Source organism: Thunnus thynnus, chromosome 22 (assembly GCF_963924715.1).
Source record: "Thunnus thynnus chromosome 22, fThuThy2.1, whole genome shotgun sequence".
Taxonomy (NCBI): domain Eukaryota; kingdom Metazoa; phylum Chordata; class Actinopteri; order Scombriformes; family Scombridae; genus Thunnus; species Thunnus thynnus.
The window spans coordinates 15,229,593-15,245,411 of record NC_089538.1 but is presented as its reverse complement, the minus strand read 5'-3'; the positions used below and the strand labels follow the sequence as shown (position 1 = coordinate 15,245,411).

At 40.6% G+C, this 15,819-nt stretch overlaps 1 protein-coding gene across 3 annotated transcripts in view; it reads left to right on the top strand.

The window, feature by feature from the left end:
* Window positions 1-15,819, top strand: part of chd3 (chromodomain helicase DNA binding protein 3) — a 44,462-nt gene extending 28,643 nt beyond the window's left edge. For 2 of the 3 annotated variants that reach the window (XM_067579307.1, XM_067579306.1), the window contains exons 37-40: window positions 1,862-2,057; window positions 3,013-3,176; window positions 3,536-3,662; window positions 7,175-12,522. In XM_067579307.1, coding sequence (XP_067435408.1) covers window positions 1,862-2,057; window positions 3,013-3,176; window positions 3,536-3,662; window positions 7,175-7,443 — 756 coding nt within the window. In that variant the 3' untranslated portion in view covers window positions 7,444-12,522. Of the gene's footprint in view, window positions 1-1,861; window positions 2,058-3,012; window positions 3,177-3,535; window positions 3,663-7,174; window positions 12,523-13,548 lie in introns of those variants that run through there. The other variant, XM_067579308.1, reaches the window with a different exon arrangement.

The following is a 15,819-nucleotide window of genomic DNA, read 5'->3' as shown; positions in this document are numbered from 1 at the left end:
CCTTTGATGAGAGATGTGGTTGAGCTCCATCTAAAATTCCTTTATAATATATATTGAACATGAGTTGAGCTGTTTTTGAAGCAGATTTTTTTTTTAAAGAATATACCAAGTAGCTCATGTTAGGTTTTTTATTATGAGTGTAATTTGTTTACTGGTTGTTTGATTCCCTGCGATATACGGCTTCTCATCTTTTGCTTTGTTTTCACTCGAATGCCTCTGAATGCAATCAGTAGCTTCAGCTGCACGCTATGACACCTATCAGTGAAATCAGCTGTGCAAAGGCGGGGCTTAAGTTATATATAGCCTCTAGAAATCATTATCTGATGAAGGTTTGAACAGGTCAAAATGGTAGTTTGGTGGACTGATTTGATAAATGTTAGCCTCTTTTCTGAAGCACCTGCATAAAAACTACTGTTTGTAGTCTTCGCAGTATTCACACCCGCTATAAATACACCTATAGTACATATCAAAAATAAATCACAGCAGCAATACTTTATACTTGCCCTTTTTTGCCCAAATGAAACAAGAGAGTATAGAAATCTCTCTCTCTTCATACAAAGCAATGTTTTAAATCTTAAGACAGCAGCTGAGTCCCAATTCCATATTCTGCACTAATTCTAAGCAGATTTTAAGTGTGTAGTGTGGTGACACTGGGGGGAAAAAAGACAAAGTTTTTTGAGTGCGCTGTTGATGGAAACTAGCATCCCACAATGCAATGCACGAGAGGAATAGAGGAGCTTCTCACAGCTGCTAAACATTAACTTGTTGATGGTGGTGAGACAGCTTTGAACGAAAAACATTTTAGTTTCTGTCTCTTTTGGTTTCTTTTTTGATTTTTTTTTTTTTTTAAATCAAACTAAATTGATCATGACATATTTCCATTTATCATAAAAAATCTAATAGAGCTGGAAGGTTCAATCATAGCTTTTATATGTAAAAATAAAAGAGGAAAAAAGAAATCAAGAAAAAAGCAGTGTGGTGTATTTTTTCAGTTGTGTAGATTCTTCCTTTATTTCTTTTAGTTTTAGTCAGTTTAGCACACGTAAATTAAAGAAGGTATTCTTCTAGTAAATGGACATTTATCAGTGAAACATAATAACATTTACAATGAAACTTAACTGTGGGATCTTATATTCAAATTACATTAAGAAATCTTCTCTACACACAGATGTTAATTGTGCTCATATTGTAGGAAATTACACAAAAAGCTGACAAAAAAATGCAAATCAGAAAGAGACAAATAAAAACCTTAGTTGAGAATCTTATCACAGCACAGGTAAAATGATTTTTTTGTTGAGTCTCTCTCTACAAAAACACTTCATCAGCTGTGCACCACTCTCGTGTGTTGTTCCTGTCTCTGCTCTTTGTCTGTCTGGCAAATAACAACATGTGACCATGACAGTTATGTTTTTAATCTAAAGCTGAAATTTGATGATAAGAGCAATTTCCTGCAAGTGCAGAATGATTTTAACAGCAAAAACAGAATATGACAAATGGCAAATTGACAAATATGTAGTACGGTATCAGGACACAGTATCAGGCTCAAGTAGTAAGCAAGCCCTCAGGGAAATGTGGACTCACAAATGTAATATCTTGCAACTCCCTTTTAATAAGTGTTGATGTCAAGTATTGCAGATTAACTGGGTTGATAAATATGTGTGTTGTAATGTCTTACAACATGATTTCTTGTGTTGAAGGACAAATCTCTTCTATTTTTGGAGTCCAAAGTGTGTAAAAAAATACTCACACATTGCGCAGTAGATAAACATATATTAATTTCATTGACATTAATACATTTATTTTTGTATTTTCTCCTGTTTTTCTGTGAATCCACCTCCTCTCCCCCCCTCCTGCCGTCCAGCTGTTGGAGCAGGCGCTGGTGATCGAGGAGCAACTGCGACGGGCGGCGTACCTGAACATGACTCAGGACCCCAGCCACCCGGCCATGGCGCTCAACGCACGCTTCACCGAGGTGGAGTGCCTGGCGGAGTCGCACCAGCACCTCAGCAAAGAGTCGCTGGCGGGCAACAAACCAGCCAACGCTGTCCTGCACAAAGGTCAGCTGAGATGGGGGTGATGCCTGCACAAAAAAAAAAAGAAAAAAGTGTCTGTTCAGTTAACAACAAAAACAAATGTAGTGTAACCGAAAGAAGTAAACAGACAAAAGGACACAAACACAATTAGAAAGGGGGGGAGATTGGCAGTCAGATAATCACGAGCACACACAATGAAAAAGAGAGAAACATTTCACCAGCAGCGTTGTGCAATCGCAGTCTTTTCCTGCTGCAGCGACAGTATCGCTCTGCCTGGAGCTGACTTTAGTAAAGCCGAGCAGATAAGCTTACACGATGTTAAGTGATAGCTCCAAACATTTCCTCACTGGCTCGCTGGCAAGTCTGTCCATGTTTATATAGTTTTGTCGAAAGGAAAACATGCACAGCACACTACTGTTCTTGTTCCCGTCTCGAATTTCCACATGTAACGGCACTGAACTTAACGAGCGCTCTAAAACTTTTTTTTTTTTTTTTTTTATCAAACTTGCAAAGTGACTCTGATAGTCTGATAGTCTGAAATCAGCGGTTAATTCCATGTAGGGATGTGATAAGAGAGGCGAGATAATAAAGGAGAGGAACAGTAATCTTTTGTAAAAATAGAAAGACATGCACTATTTAAACATGTAACATTTTTTGGAAGACCCAGAAATCTATCTAGATGGGACCTTTTTAAACAGACTTCACATTGAATTTGAAAGTATTACTGTATTTATTTTCCAGTGTTGACACTGCTTTGCTGAATCCCTGCCATGACCTTTTGGAGAGACACAGACACATTTTTGTGAATTACGTAAAACATAAAGCATCCAGAAGTTTTAAAAAAGAAGCCAAAAGAAGCTAGGATAAAAGCTAACAGAATAAAATATGGGGCAAGTTTTGTCCAATAATTGCAATAATAGTTGTAATACATTTTAGAGAATGTGTCAGTTGTAGTAGATGTTTGTTGTTGTCATTGCAGTGCTGAACCAGTTGGAGGAGCTCCTGAGTGACATGAAGGCCGACGTGACCCGGCTACCGGCCACGCTGTCCAGAGTCCCACCCATCGCCGCCCGCCTGCAAATGTCCGAGAGGAGCATCCTCAGCAGACTGGCCAGCAAGGGCACCGAGACGCACACACCCCCGGTCAGCAGCCTTTTTTTTTTTTTTTTTTTTTTTTAAACACACACACACACACACACACAAACAGCCACATTCACAAGTTGAAACCTGCTCTAGCTGCCTGCGCTTACTGGAAAAATAATAGATGGAGGATGGCCAATGAAAATAAAGAGCACATTATCTTGTCACCCACCTGCGCTTTTTCCACTCCACAACTGCTTAGTCAGCAGATTTTTTTTGTCAGCTTACATAACTTCAAAGTGGTTCATTGTTTTCTTTTTATATGTCCTTTTTTTTTTTTTTTTTTTAATAAATCCCATATCACATGTACATCTTTCCTGAAAAAAAACTTCTCCTCCTCCTCCTCCTCCTCCTCTGTGCAGCCCATCCCTCCAGGACCCTACGCCACCCCTCAGAACTACGGAGCACCCTTCACCCCCGCCCCCCCAAGCGCCCTACATATGGGAGGGGCCAACTACAGTCAGATGCCGCCTGGATCCTTCATATCAGGTCAGTGTACGCAGCTGCATTGACATCTTCTATTACATGAAATAATGGAGCGGTCAGCAGATGGAGCCTGTGGTAGGTCCATCATTACAATACAAGACATTATTCTGATCTCAAGTTAAGATCTCAGCAGGGAACATTACAGGAAATATGTGTAAAATTATGCCCTAGACATCTGGAATTATCCGTTTTTGTATAAAAGCACAGCCTTGGCCTTTTTTTTTAGCTTTTAACATTTCAATCAATATTTTTTTTATTTGAAGTGTGTTGTCTGACTTTGAAACTACTTAAAGGGAAATTTAAGAGGGGTTTTTGCAATATTATGGTTCAAACACAAGTCCAAAGTGTCTCTGTCTGTAAATCTGTGAGAAACCTGTGTATGTGTGAGTGTGTGTGAGAGAGAGAGAAATGCATGTGTTTGCAGTCAATAATAATAAAGGTTAAAATGCATTACGGCATCAATAATCACAGTGTTCAGGGTGATTTACAGAATAAGAAGAATACAAATTTGTTTGATTTGTTTGACACTTGGCAAGTGGATGATTAAAGCCAGATTTATGCTTCTTCATTGAGGTGTTTTTATGGTCTTACTGAAGATGCCTCTGGCGCAGGAACTGATTTATAGTCCACCGAAGAATTTAACCCGTTGATTGTCACAGAGCTGCTGCAAAGTTAGATTTTCCACATTGTTGTGCATTCCTCATATAACCGAAGGAATCCTGTGCACTTTCTTTGATTTATTTGAGGATTGTGGTGAAGGTTTTGCAATAAATAAGTCAACGTATTCATGTTTAAAGGGGCATTACACCATTTTTACAGGTGAAGTTCAGTTTATTTGTCATGAAGCGTACTAGTTAGCCTGTTAAAACTGTTATATAGACAGTAAGCTGTCTTCTGTGGCTCTAGAGGAGCTTTATAAAGCCTGAGAAAATAACCTTGATGATGGCATAGTGACGTCATCGGCAGGATGCAACATTTTGTGGAGCTTGACTCCTACTAAGGACAAAAAATTAGGATATCTCGGCCTCTGATGCAGAGATTTTGACCATTTTTAGCATGTTTCTTGCAAGTCTCCTAACTTTTGTAAGTGTGATATCAAATCTTTTAAGTCTACTTTGTGATTTGCACCCAAAATGAGTTTACTACATCACAGAAACTTTTTTTTGCACGGCTGAAAAAGAGAGTATCATCGAGCCTTTCTTCGAGTCGCTCCGTATTTTCTTTACCATCAATAATCTCGACCAGCATCAGGAACCTGGTCTGTATGTTGCATTCCTGTAGCTCCAGCGCAGTTAAGTGCACGTCACCCCGAGAGAGGACACCCTGACAGAAAAGCACAAATCGGGCTTTAGAGATCTGGACTTGATTACTTGGCAACCTGCACCGATGGGCAAACCCGGTCCAAAATATTGCACTCTATTTAAAGATAACATCTGAGGAATTCCATCTTTATATGGTTATGCTGTTGTGGGAAAAAACATTTAGCAATGAAAATATTAAAAAAAAAAAAAAAAAAATGTTCAGGCTTCATCAAAACAGAGTGCTGACTCTGGGAATTTCAGGAACATTTTTATGCACTAATGTTAGCTTTGTAATAAAATACAGAAAGATTTAACTCTTAAATTTCACTATAATCCTTAAATGTGAGGAGTAAAGAACTACCTGATTGCTTCTAAAGCAGCACTGTTATAAGCACTTTGAATAGATACTTCAGCTCCCCAAGTAGCTTAGTTGTGAAACCCAAAATCCAGAAAGGAGTCCATATCGGAAAAAAAACATCTGTGGCAGAGTTTCTGATGTGGCTGCCAGATAGACACCTGAAATAGACATTACCAAAATCAAATACAAACGTGCTGCACTGCTATATTAAGGCATTTTCTCTTAACATGTCCGACCTCAAAACCTCAATACTCAATGCTCAGCAGTAACGCATTGTGCAACAGTGAAGCATAGTCTGGAGTGCTATCAAACCTGTCTGAGGAGTATTTTTCTATTTCAAGTATGTTTATTTTCTCGTGTGAAGTCCTATTGTGGCTCTTATTATTTATTGAGTTAAAAGCTTTAAAATTAAAATCGTAAAGAAAAAATGTTTGGGTCTCTTGTCCAACTCTCCTCGCCTGCAGTCTGTCAGAGCATACTGGCAGTTTGTGAATTTATTTTCTCATAATTAGATTGGTAACAGCATATGCTCACCAGACGCACACTCTCCGATCTGCGTGTGCATTCGTGTTCGGAGATGTTTAGATAGCAGAGATGTGGCAGAGATAACTGGTAAAACCTGATATTTCCCAATAGCTCTACCCTAAAAAACCACAACACCCAGCTCTCTCAGTGCTGCGTCTGACTCTCACTCAGTGTATCTTGATTTATGTAATTGTAGACTGAGACATCTGTCAAAGGCATTGCATTTCAGAGAGCCAGGGCCTATCTCTGAAAATGTCATTATGCTCAGCCTGTCTGAATCTGGTCATGCCAAGAAAACATTCGGACTTTGTACCAAGGTATTTTGAGAGGGGCAGAAACCGCAGAAGCAGTTTGGTTGTGTAAACGTTGTGTTGTGACTTGTGAACCGGCGGGAGGGCTGGGCCGAAACGCTGGCTGTTCAGAAATAGTCGCGCACGAGTTGTGTTGCCCCGTGGGTGCGCTTGCGGGGGCCTCGAAGCGAGCAGCTGAGGTGAACACAGGCCGAGCCGCTCCGAGTGCAGTCTGAACATCCTGAACTCTGGCAGGGCACAAGCATGCAGCAAATGAGGCCACATTTGTGGTCTTGATTGGGGTCGCGCTGGTTCCTGACCTTTTTAGACTCAGCCATAGAGGGGAAAAAGTGAGCAGGAGGAATGGACGGAGTTAAAACAACAAAATCCTCTGATTTGGCGACCTTCGAGCTCCCCTCGTTTTTAATAGCCCTCTCCTGAGAGAAGCTCCAATCTCACCGCCTCACTTGAGTACACAAAACATGTCCAAAAATATGCATGTCTGCCGTGGCACTTTTTAACTACACATCTACTACTTTAGCTGCACTCTGTGAACCTCAAAACAAAATGCGATGATGCACCAAAGGCTCCAGTGAAGGACTGTTTTGTGCTGCAACACATGGTGATTTCTCAGCATTTGCTCAATACCTTGAATTGCATTTTGGAAAACCTGTTTCATCCATCATTACAGGCATGAGGAAGCTACACATCTGCACTAAAAGGAGTCCCACACTCTAGACAGTACTTCATCTTTTAGTGGCATAAAAGTAGGGAGATTCCCTTCACGTGGAGCACATGGGCTCAAGCCCTCATGTCTGCAAGCACCTGCCCTGCTGAAGTGTCCTTGAGCAGGACGCTGAACCCCCCCCATCCCCCCCCCTACCCACCAGGTCCAGTAGCTCCCCCCTGACCTCTGACCTCCTTGCAGAGGAGGGAGGCAGACTTAAAGAGAATTCCCTACAGGGATCAGTAAACTGTCACATTATCCTGCTCCCCCTCTCCAAGTCTCCACTACAGTCTGCCGCTTGTCTGCCCCCACAGAAGCCGCCGCCGCTGCTGGGGCCACCGGGGGAGCTGCTGGGGGAGCTGCTGGAGGGCCAACCGCCGCCGGCGTTTGCCAGAAGACCAAGGAGCACGATGTGGGGCAGAGGCAGAGAGTGGTGGACCTCTGGAAGGACGGCAAGTCAGAGGGGGCCATCGGCCTGGAGCTGAGGATGCCCAAGTCCACGGTGCACAGCATCATCGTCAAGTACCGGCTCAGCAACACCGTGGAGAACCTGCCGCGCAATGGGCGACCAAAGAAACCCTGAAGTGGGGGGGTGGAGACTCACCGGACATTTGGATAAAACATGCACAATCCTGGAATGTAACAAAAATAGAGACTGAAAAAAAAAAGACAGTGAAAGCTGAAAAGGAGAGACGAAGTAAAGTCCAAGAAGGACCGAAGGAGAGAGCACTTTGACACTGCTGGAATGTGAGGAATATAAAGGGAGACAGAAACCCAAGCAGAGCAGAGAGGAGAGTGGAGAATGCCGAAGTAAAACTCACTGGATAGATCGAACAAAGACGGGAGGCAAGAAAGATGTGGCAAGCACTTTGATCCATAAAAGAAAACAAGCAATCAACTGCAGAAAGAGAGAGAGAGAAGGGGGGAGAAATGTCCAAAATAAGTAGGGAGAGGTGAAAAACTGGCCTTGAGATCAAGCACTAATGATGCGTGGGGGGGGAAATGAGGCAAAAGACAGAAATAAGAGAGATGACCTGTCTGGAACAAAGAAATCCTCAAGCAAAACGAAAAAAAGGGGGGGGGGGGGAGTATGTTAATGCAATCACAGGTTTTCAGGAATTCAGAGAGAAATTCAACAAAAGAGGATTTTTTTCTTTATTCCTCAGACAGATTTCTTTCTTTTTCTGTTTCTCCTTCTGTGCCAAGAAGATTTCCCTCCGGATCAATTCTTCATCCGCCGACTGCCTGAACAAGCCTGTCGCCTCACTCTGACCCTGTACTCCCTCATTCCTCCACAGTCCTCCACTCCTCCGTCTCGCTTTCTCAGTCTCACACACACATACATATATATACATTTATATATATGTATGTATATATATATACACACACACACACACACTGTGGACCTCACACACAACCTGAAAACCTGCAAAGAACTTAATTTATCTGCTGAGCACAAGCAGACGAAATGCCAACTCAAAATAGAAAGGGACGTACTCACAAAAAAGGAAAAGAGAATGAAGAAAAGAGTTTCCTGAGTTTAAAACACTACTTCCCTTGGACTCTGTTGCCCTGGCATTCCTAAGCCCAGCCACGCGTAGAAGCAAGAACCATAGACATAAAAACCTGAGACGTTGCCTTTGTCCAACTTTCAATCAGTAGCAACATTGCTCTGACCCAATCTCACGGGCTGGCATTGAGATATGTACTGTATTACAAAGCATATTTACTAGTGCACCTTTTTTTTGTGGGGGGTTACTTAAAGGGGAAAATCCATCCATTGAAGAATTTTTACATTTCCTGTTTTTTTTTTTTTTTTTTATGCCTCCTCACAGCAAAAATCAGTATTTATGAGCAGCTCTTCTCCAAAGTTAAAAACTGTAATCTGTCATCGAAAGAAAAAAAAAAAAAAAAAAGGGAGACTCACTTTGAAGCCTAAGGAGAAATTTTCTCGTTCGTCGAGCTTCTTTATTGTGACAGCGTGATGGACTCCACGCTGGAAAATGTCCCCTGATCCCCCAGAAAATAAAACACTCTGGACTCTGTCATCGTTTTTCCAGCTCAGTGTGTGTGTATGTGTGCAGTAGAGCTGTACATCAGTGTGACATCCCTGAGTACTGTAGGGAGCAGGATGAACTCTACTGCCTGTCGTTTGTGGAACAAAAGAAAAGTGGACCATCCGTTACAGTCCGTACTTTTCTTTCTGAGTATTTTTAAGCTAATATACTGACTGGGATATAAAGGCAGTGAAGTGCAGCAGTAGTGTGGCCTGCAATGAGAATATACTGTATGTGTGTAGACTGAAAAATACTGTGTACAGGTGTGTTTTTGTTCTGTATGTGTGTTCTTTTGTACATGTGTTTATGTGTGTGTGTGTGCGTGCGTGCGTGTGTGGTAGCACTGCCATTTTTATCAAAACTAGGGCTCGGTATCGTTAAAAACATTTCGATATTGGCACCAATACAATAACTGAGGGTTTTTTTTACTGATTCCAAAACAATACTTTTTTTGGATACCTTACTTTCAGGAATATGAAAACAGTTTTTCTACAAAACCAGTTTTTCTATTGAACAAATAAGCTAAACTTCCCAAATGCATCAGTGTTTTTAATTTTGTTTTAATGCAGCCAGACAAGAATTTACCTTAAATAGTCTAAAAATAGCAGAATTAAAGCCGCACATATCAATATTTTGATGTTAACAATAGATCAAATCATTACGTGTAATGTCAAAAATGTCACTCTAGGTGACGAACCAACAGAAAATAATCCTCCGACTCTGCAGTTTCCCTCAGCTCTACAGAGCGTGTTAGCGTCTTTCAGCTCATTGTTTTGGTTTTTGCGCCCCATCACTTTACTGTGTTAATTAATTTTCACTGCTTTCATCAACCTTCCAGCTGCAGGCAGCTGTTTTCAGTGAAAAAGCTCAAATAAACCCACTGTACGCTACCTTCCTAGCAAAGTTAGCGACTAGCCGGTGAACATAGTTGAGCATTTAGCAGCTAAAGAGCCACACATTTCCTCAGGAGTTGGTGTAGACCAAAACTGGACTGAATATCAGACTCACATTGGTCAGCTAGCCAGAGACACAATTAAAAATGAATGTTAGTGTTGCTCCGTGTCTGCTGGATATGTATAGATGTGTAAATAGGCAACTGTTTGCCTCAGTGTTGTGTTTACTGCTTGATGTGCCAAAAAATCACATTTAAATGCACATTTAAATCAGGAAATACCTGATCAAAGAATACATAATTAAGACTGAAAATATGAAGTATTTCCATGTCAACTTCCAATAGTTGACAGTTTTCAGTACTATGTACTTTAAGCACATTATGATCAGAATCCAAAAATAAAGTATTGTGGTATGATAAACAGCCCTTAATAGAAAATATAACAAACATGTGCATGCACACAGAGGAGCGTAGACATGCATGCAAGTCACTTGAACCTGATGATTTTACCTCCAGTTGAAGGATTTTCTGCTCCTCCGACCGACTGAAAAACTCCTGCAACACATGGATTTATGAAAGCACTTTTCAAGTCCCAGTTGGACCGACTCTTAATTCTAAAATCAAGCCTGTGCTTTTTAAGTTCCTGCACAGTTGACAGTTCAGAGACACAAGGTTGTTCCTGATGAAAGGTTTTGGCATCAACACACTCACGCAAAGCTTTTCAGCAAGCAAATATGCTGCCTTTTCTGCCAAGATGGCAGTGCTTGCTTCTATCGGATAGTAGGCAGGACCCACAGGGGAGAGACTCGGGCTGACATGTTGGCCGGGAATGTTTTTTATTGCTTTGTTGGACTTGAAATGCCTCATCTAGAGCAACCCCAGAGTTTTAAGTCTTGTAGAGGAGTTTAAAGAATTCTTAGAGATATGTCCAAGTGTGTGCTCTTGGATTTATCATATTACTGTAAGTACAAATAACTCACTGCCAATATGATTTTGGACTAGAAAACGTTTATGTCTAACAATGTCTCCTGCTACTGTGAGGGTGCAGGCAGGCTGGCGAAAGAAAGAGATTTGCATGAAGAAGAGACAGAGGAGGATTTGGACAGAGGTGAAGTATCACAGAGTAAATCTGGCAGCAGAGTGAAATGTACAATGTTGGACGTCACAGAGGGAATCTTTTATCTGGTATAATAACAAGCTATTTGTTTCATTCCTCCTCCCGTTTTATCTTCATAGCTCTTTTTTTTTTTACCTTATATGCCTTTTTTAGAGTCCGGTGCAGGGCTGTTGTGAGGCCAGTGCAGATGTCAATATTTAAAGATATAATCTTTAAGATTTCAGTCCCGGTTGATTTGGCGACACCTGTGAACAGCTGGCAACAAACGGCTCGTGCTTCAAAACACTAAAGCAAACATTTACTGAGCAGGTATTTTATCAGAAATGCAACAAAAGAACAAACCATTTATCTGCCAATTTTATAATCTGCATTAACCACGGACATAAATACATTACATTTCATGTAAATTAATACACATCTGACACAGTTTTAAGAAAGTAAACAGTAATACAGTTACAGTAATGCTGGATTAAATGCATGCATCATTTACTGTGGTTAAGCAAGCAATTTGAATCCAGTGCAGAAAAGGCGGACTCCACCACTAAAAGTAAAATCTAATCTATATATTACTGAATAGATTAGCTATTGCTGAAAATTTCAAGACCATAAATACTATTTAAAAAACGGGTTTGATTTGATGAAAAAGATAAAGGATTTAAGAAAAATCAATACATATATATAATAGCTTATTTTTTGATTATAAATGCATAAGAATCTCTTAAATTAGTGCAAAGAATTATGACCAAGAAATGCGCTGATCGGGACATTTTACAGTTGGTGCCCTCTGGTGGACAAACTATGTAATGATGAAACTTTAAACGAACTCAAACACATTTTTTTGGCATTTCTGTACTGTAATTTCTTGCAGTTATATTTGCCATGTTGACATATCGGTCAGGCCATTTCTTTTTTTCGCCTTCCTTTCCAGAATACTCTATCTTCCCCCCCCTTCTCTCTCTCTCTCTCTCTCTCTTCTAGTTCTTTTATTTTTTTTTGGTTGTTTTTTTGGCCGTGCACCCATATTTCTTTTGCTCTTTCACCCAGTCTTTACCTCGATTTGTTTTGCTTCTTATCAGATTTTGTCTGCCCCACTACACTCACATACACACTTACTGACTCTGTCTCTCTTCTTTCCCTGCATCCCTTGTGTTGGCCTCCATTGGCAAAATGCCATATGTTTTCCCATAAGTGGTCCCCCCTTCTGATTCTAGACACACACACACAGTCGTACCCCCCTCCGCCCCCCCCTCCACGAAACTCTTCAGCTCAATATGCTCCTTATCACATCTTTGATCTGCACAGGGGTGTTATGACAGTTTATCTTTCCCCGTGGCGCGAGTGAGAGAAGAGCGCTGTTGGTCTATTCCTGGCTTTGTTTTGAAAGGAGCGCTAAACTCGCCGTTCCACTCCCCGAGCAGATTCATGATAGTGCTCAAATGTGGGAAGCTCAGATCCCTTTGCTGGCCAGCTGTGCAGTCGTGTAGAAAGAAGTTAATTTTCATGCATGTGTGCAGTCGTGTGTGTGTGTGTGAGAGAGAGAGAGAGAGAGAGAGAGAGAGAGAGAGAATGGATGTGTGCTTATACTCATTGCCAGCCTCACTTTCTCCAGGTCAAACAGTTATGCATTCTGGGGTTTTATCATTATTGTAAACATGATACTGTATATGTAATATGATATATTGATGTACTGTATTATGCAAGTTTGCTCATTAAAAAGATTATCGAAGCATTATCAAGCACATCTTGTTTACTCATAGAAAGTCAGTGTGTTCACCATGATTTAAAGGTTTAACTTTGAATGTTTTAATGTATTGTAAAATTAATGATGATACTTTGGTCGACATGATCGTAAATAGAGATGATTGGCAGGCTTCTTATCAGCAGTAGTTTTTCTTGGTGTTGCTGTTTCTTCAAACTAAGCCCAAATTTCCTATAAATAATATTGTTTCACGTCACAAAGAGGACTTTACTACTTGTTACCCCAGTCTGAACCTCCGTAAAAGATTGCTCTTTTGCTTTCAGGAAGAGGATAAACACATATGAAGTGTTTTTCCATTGATAATAAATCACTTACATGACTTACACATTGTCATTTTCAAAACATTCCCACAGTTGTTTAAAAAAAGCAGATTGGTTGTGAAGAAGAGGTAGTGGTGTGCTCAAGGACTGTCATCATATCTATCTATCTATCATATAAAACTCAAGAAAAACGCAGGTGGTTGAAGGAAAGGGTCATCACATAGAAGGAAAAACAAACTTCAGGCACTCATGCGTGGAGCAGGAATAAAAAAAACTCAAGGATTAAGTTAAAAAGCGTTTATTCAACATGGCTACTGACAATAAAAACCTACTGGTTTCGACCATCATCGGGGTACAAGGGTGAACAAACATCAAGCAGACGTTCTATAAACTTGGCAGGGGCTTGGCAATTTTACCTGGATTTAATGTCAACAAGTATCTAAAAAGTGTTTATGCCTTCAAGAAGACACCCGTCACAAAAACCCTACACATTTTGGGGTATTTTACGTGTTAAATCGTTATTTTATACTGAGTGTGATAACTTTAACCGTCTGAACTGAACCCGAACTCTGGCGTCTCTCTTTTTTTTTCCCCCCCCTGCAGTTCTGAACGGGCCTCCCATGTCTGTAAAGAAAGAGCGGGAAGTCGAGCTGCTAGTCAACCGACGGGAGCAGCGCAGCGGAGAGGTCATCTGTATCGACGACTAGACTACATGCACACACACACACGCACACACACACGCACAAATACACGCTCACACACACTGAAACCCATCTGCTGCAAAAGGTATCTCCAATTCCTCTCTAAGAAAGTTGAGTTTCGGTGGTAAAAGCTCGTCAAAATGCCACCTTTTTTGAACCACACATCCAGTATTAAAAATTACTGACTGACTGAGGGTGTACTTATTGACTTATTATTGACTAGTGATTGTAGTAGCTTCAGTTGACACACACAGACACACACACACACAGAAAGAAATGTACATGTCTCCACTACACAAGTCTTCTAAACTTTTACTCCGCTGACTGGTACTCCCCAACCACACATGCACATGTGCACTTACTGTCCACGGACACACACACACATAAACGCACGCACGCACTCACACACACATACATCTAAACACAGTCCATATTGTCTCATAACTTCTTGTGACCTTTTCTTGTCTGCCTCAAACCATTATACTCCTCATAAACGGCCTCTTCACACAGGCCGCCTCCTCCTCTAGGGATGCTTCTAACCTCTACACACACATAGATACTTACTTTAAACACACACACACACACACACACACACATACAACACTCACTTCACCTCAATCCTACAACCTTTAGATCTCAATATTTCCCTTCTCCTCCTCCTCCTTTCCCGGATCCTTAAACTCTTGACAGGAAGCTGCATGTGAAATTAAACTCATTTCTACCGCCACACTCCGCCCCCTGAAGCATGCTCTAATCACAATAATGCTGTCTCGTGGAAAGGATAAAAAAAAAAAAGAGAGAGAAGAAGAAAGAAAAACTTGGTATCAAGCTGTGCCTACAGTCATTTCTAATTCTCAGAGAGGCTGAAACCCCGATTTTGTCAGTCCGAGCAGCTCCAAGCACAGCTCCAGCTTTTGTTTCGCTTATTTCAATGGTACATGTTCATATAAACACACGCAGCGGGATGTGAGACTCATATTCAGGACTTGTTTGACCACATAAAGTATTTGCCGCCATCCTATCCCTCCTGTCCCGATGACGGTTGGTTAACGTTTGTGTACAGCTTTGAGGTATTTTTTTGGGAGGGGCGTTTGTTCCAGAAAAGGTCTCGCGACAACGCTATTTTTCAGAAACCTCCTATGAATGTTTATAACCTTTCATAAGCAAGTCAGTGTTATTAAAACCTATCGATCACCCTGAACACCCTTCTCCTTCCTCTCTCCCCTCCCCCTTTTCCTCCCTTCCTCTCAATCAATCTTTTCTCCTGTTTTATGTTTTCCAAGTTTCTATTTCTTTCTACAAAACTCCTGTGATATACTTTGCATATTTAAACAGCTCATTCGTGTTCTCTTGTGTTTTTACTCTCTCGCGACTTATGAGTATTGTTGTCGTCGATGTTGCTGTTGTTCTCGCTGTTGCTATTCGAGAAAGAGCTTCTACCAAAAGAGACATTTTTTTGTAACAAGGAACTATGAAAAATGATACCGTATGTGCGACACACGATGCACCTCTTTGCAATGTTTGTCCTATAATTACAAGAGAACGAAGAAGTTGAGCTAACTTCAGAAGTAGATATATTACAAGAAAACTCATTCTTCTTGCTTACATTTTAGATTTGGGGCTTGCAAATGATATATACATATATAGATCATAGGCCATATGTAACCCTAAATGCTTCCACGAGCAAAAAGATAATGTATACTATCTAACCCCAGTAAAAGTACTCGGTTAATATCTGGAAAATCAGAGGCTGGAAGTCCATTTTATACACTGCATCATTAAAAAACGCCTTAATTAACATAGCTGAACAAATGTAAAGTCATCAAAGTGAATTAAGAACCTGATGTCAACCTGTAAATCCTCGTCAGATTAGTCCGTTTTAAGTTAAGAATTTAAAAAAAAACAACAAAACAAGATAGCTAGGAGTTAATTTATCTCATAAACCCTGGATGTTTTACACTGATCTACCCAGGAAATAGTCCGTTTTTAAAAATTATGTTTCATACAAAAGTTTTGCAACCCCCGAACTAAAATGTTTTGCGTCAAAAACAAGCACTTAGTTCTTTTTCCACTTTTAGTTTCGTCCTCTTTCCAGAATTTTGTGTTGATTTCTGGGTATCTTGTGTCACTGTGTATGTAGTGGTGCCGATCAAATGATGAGTGGCAGTGAAAA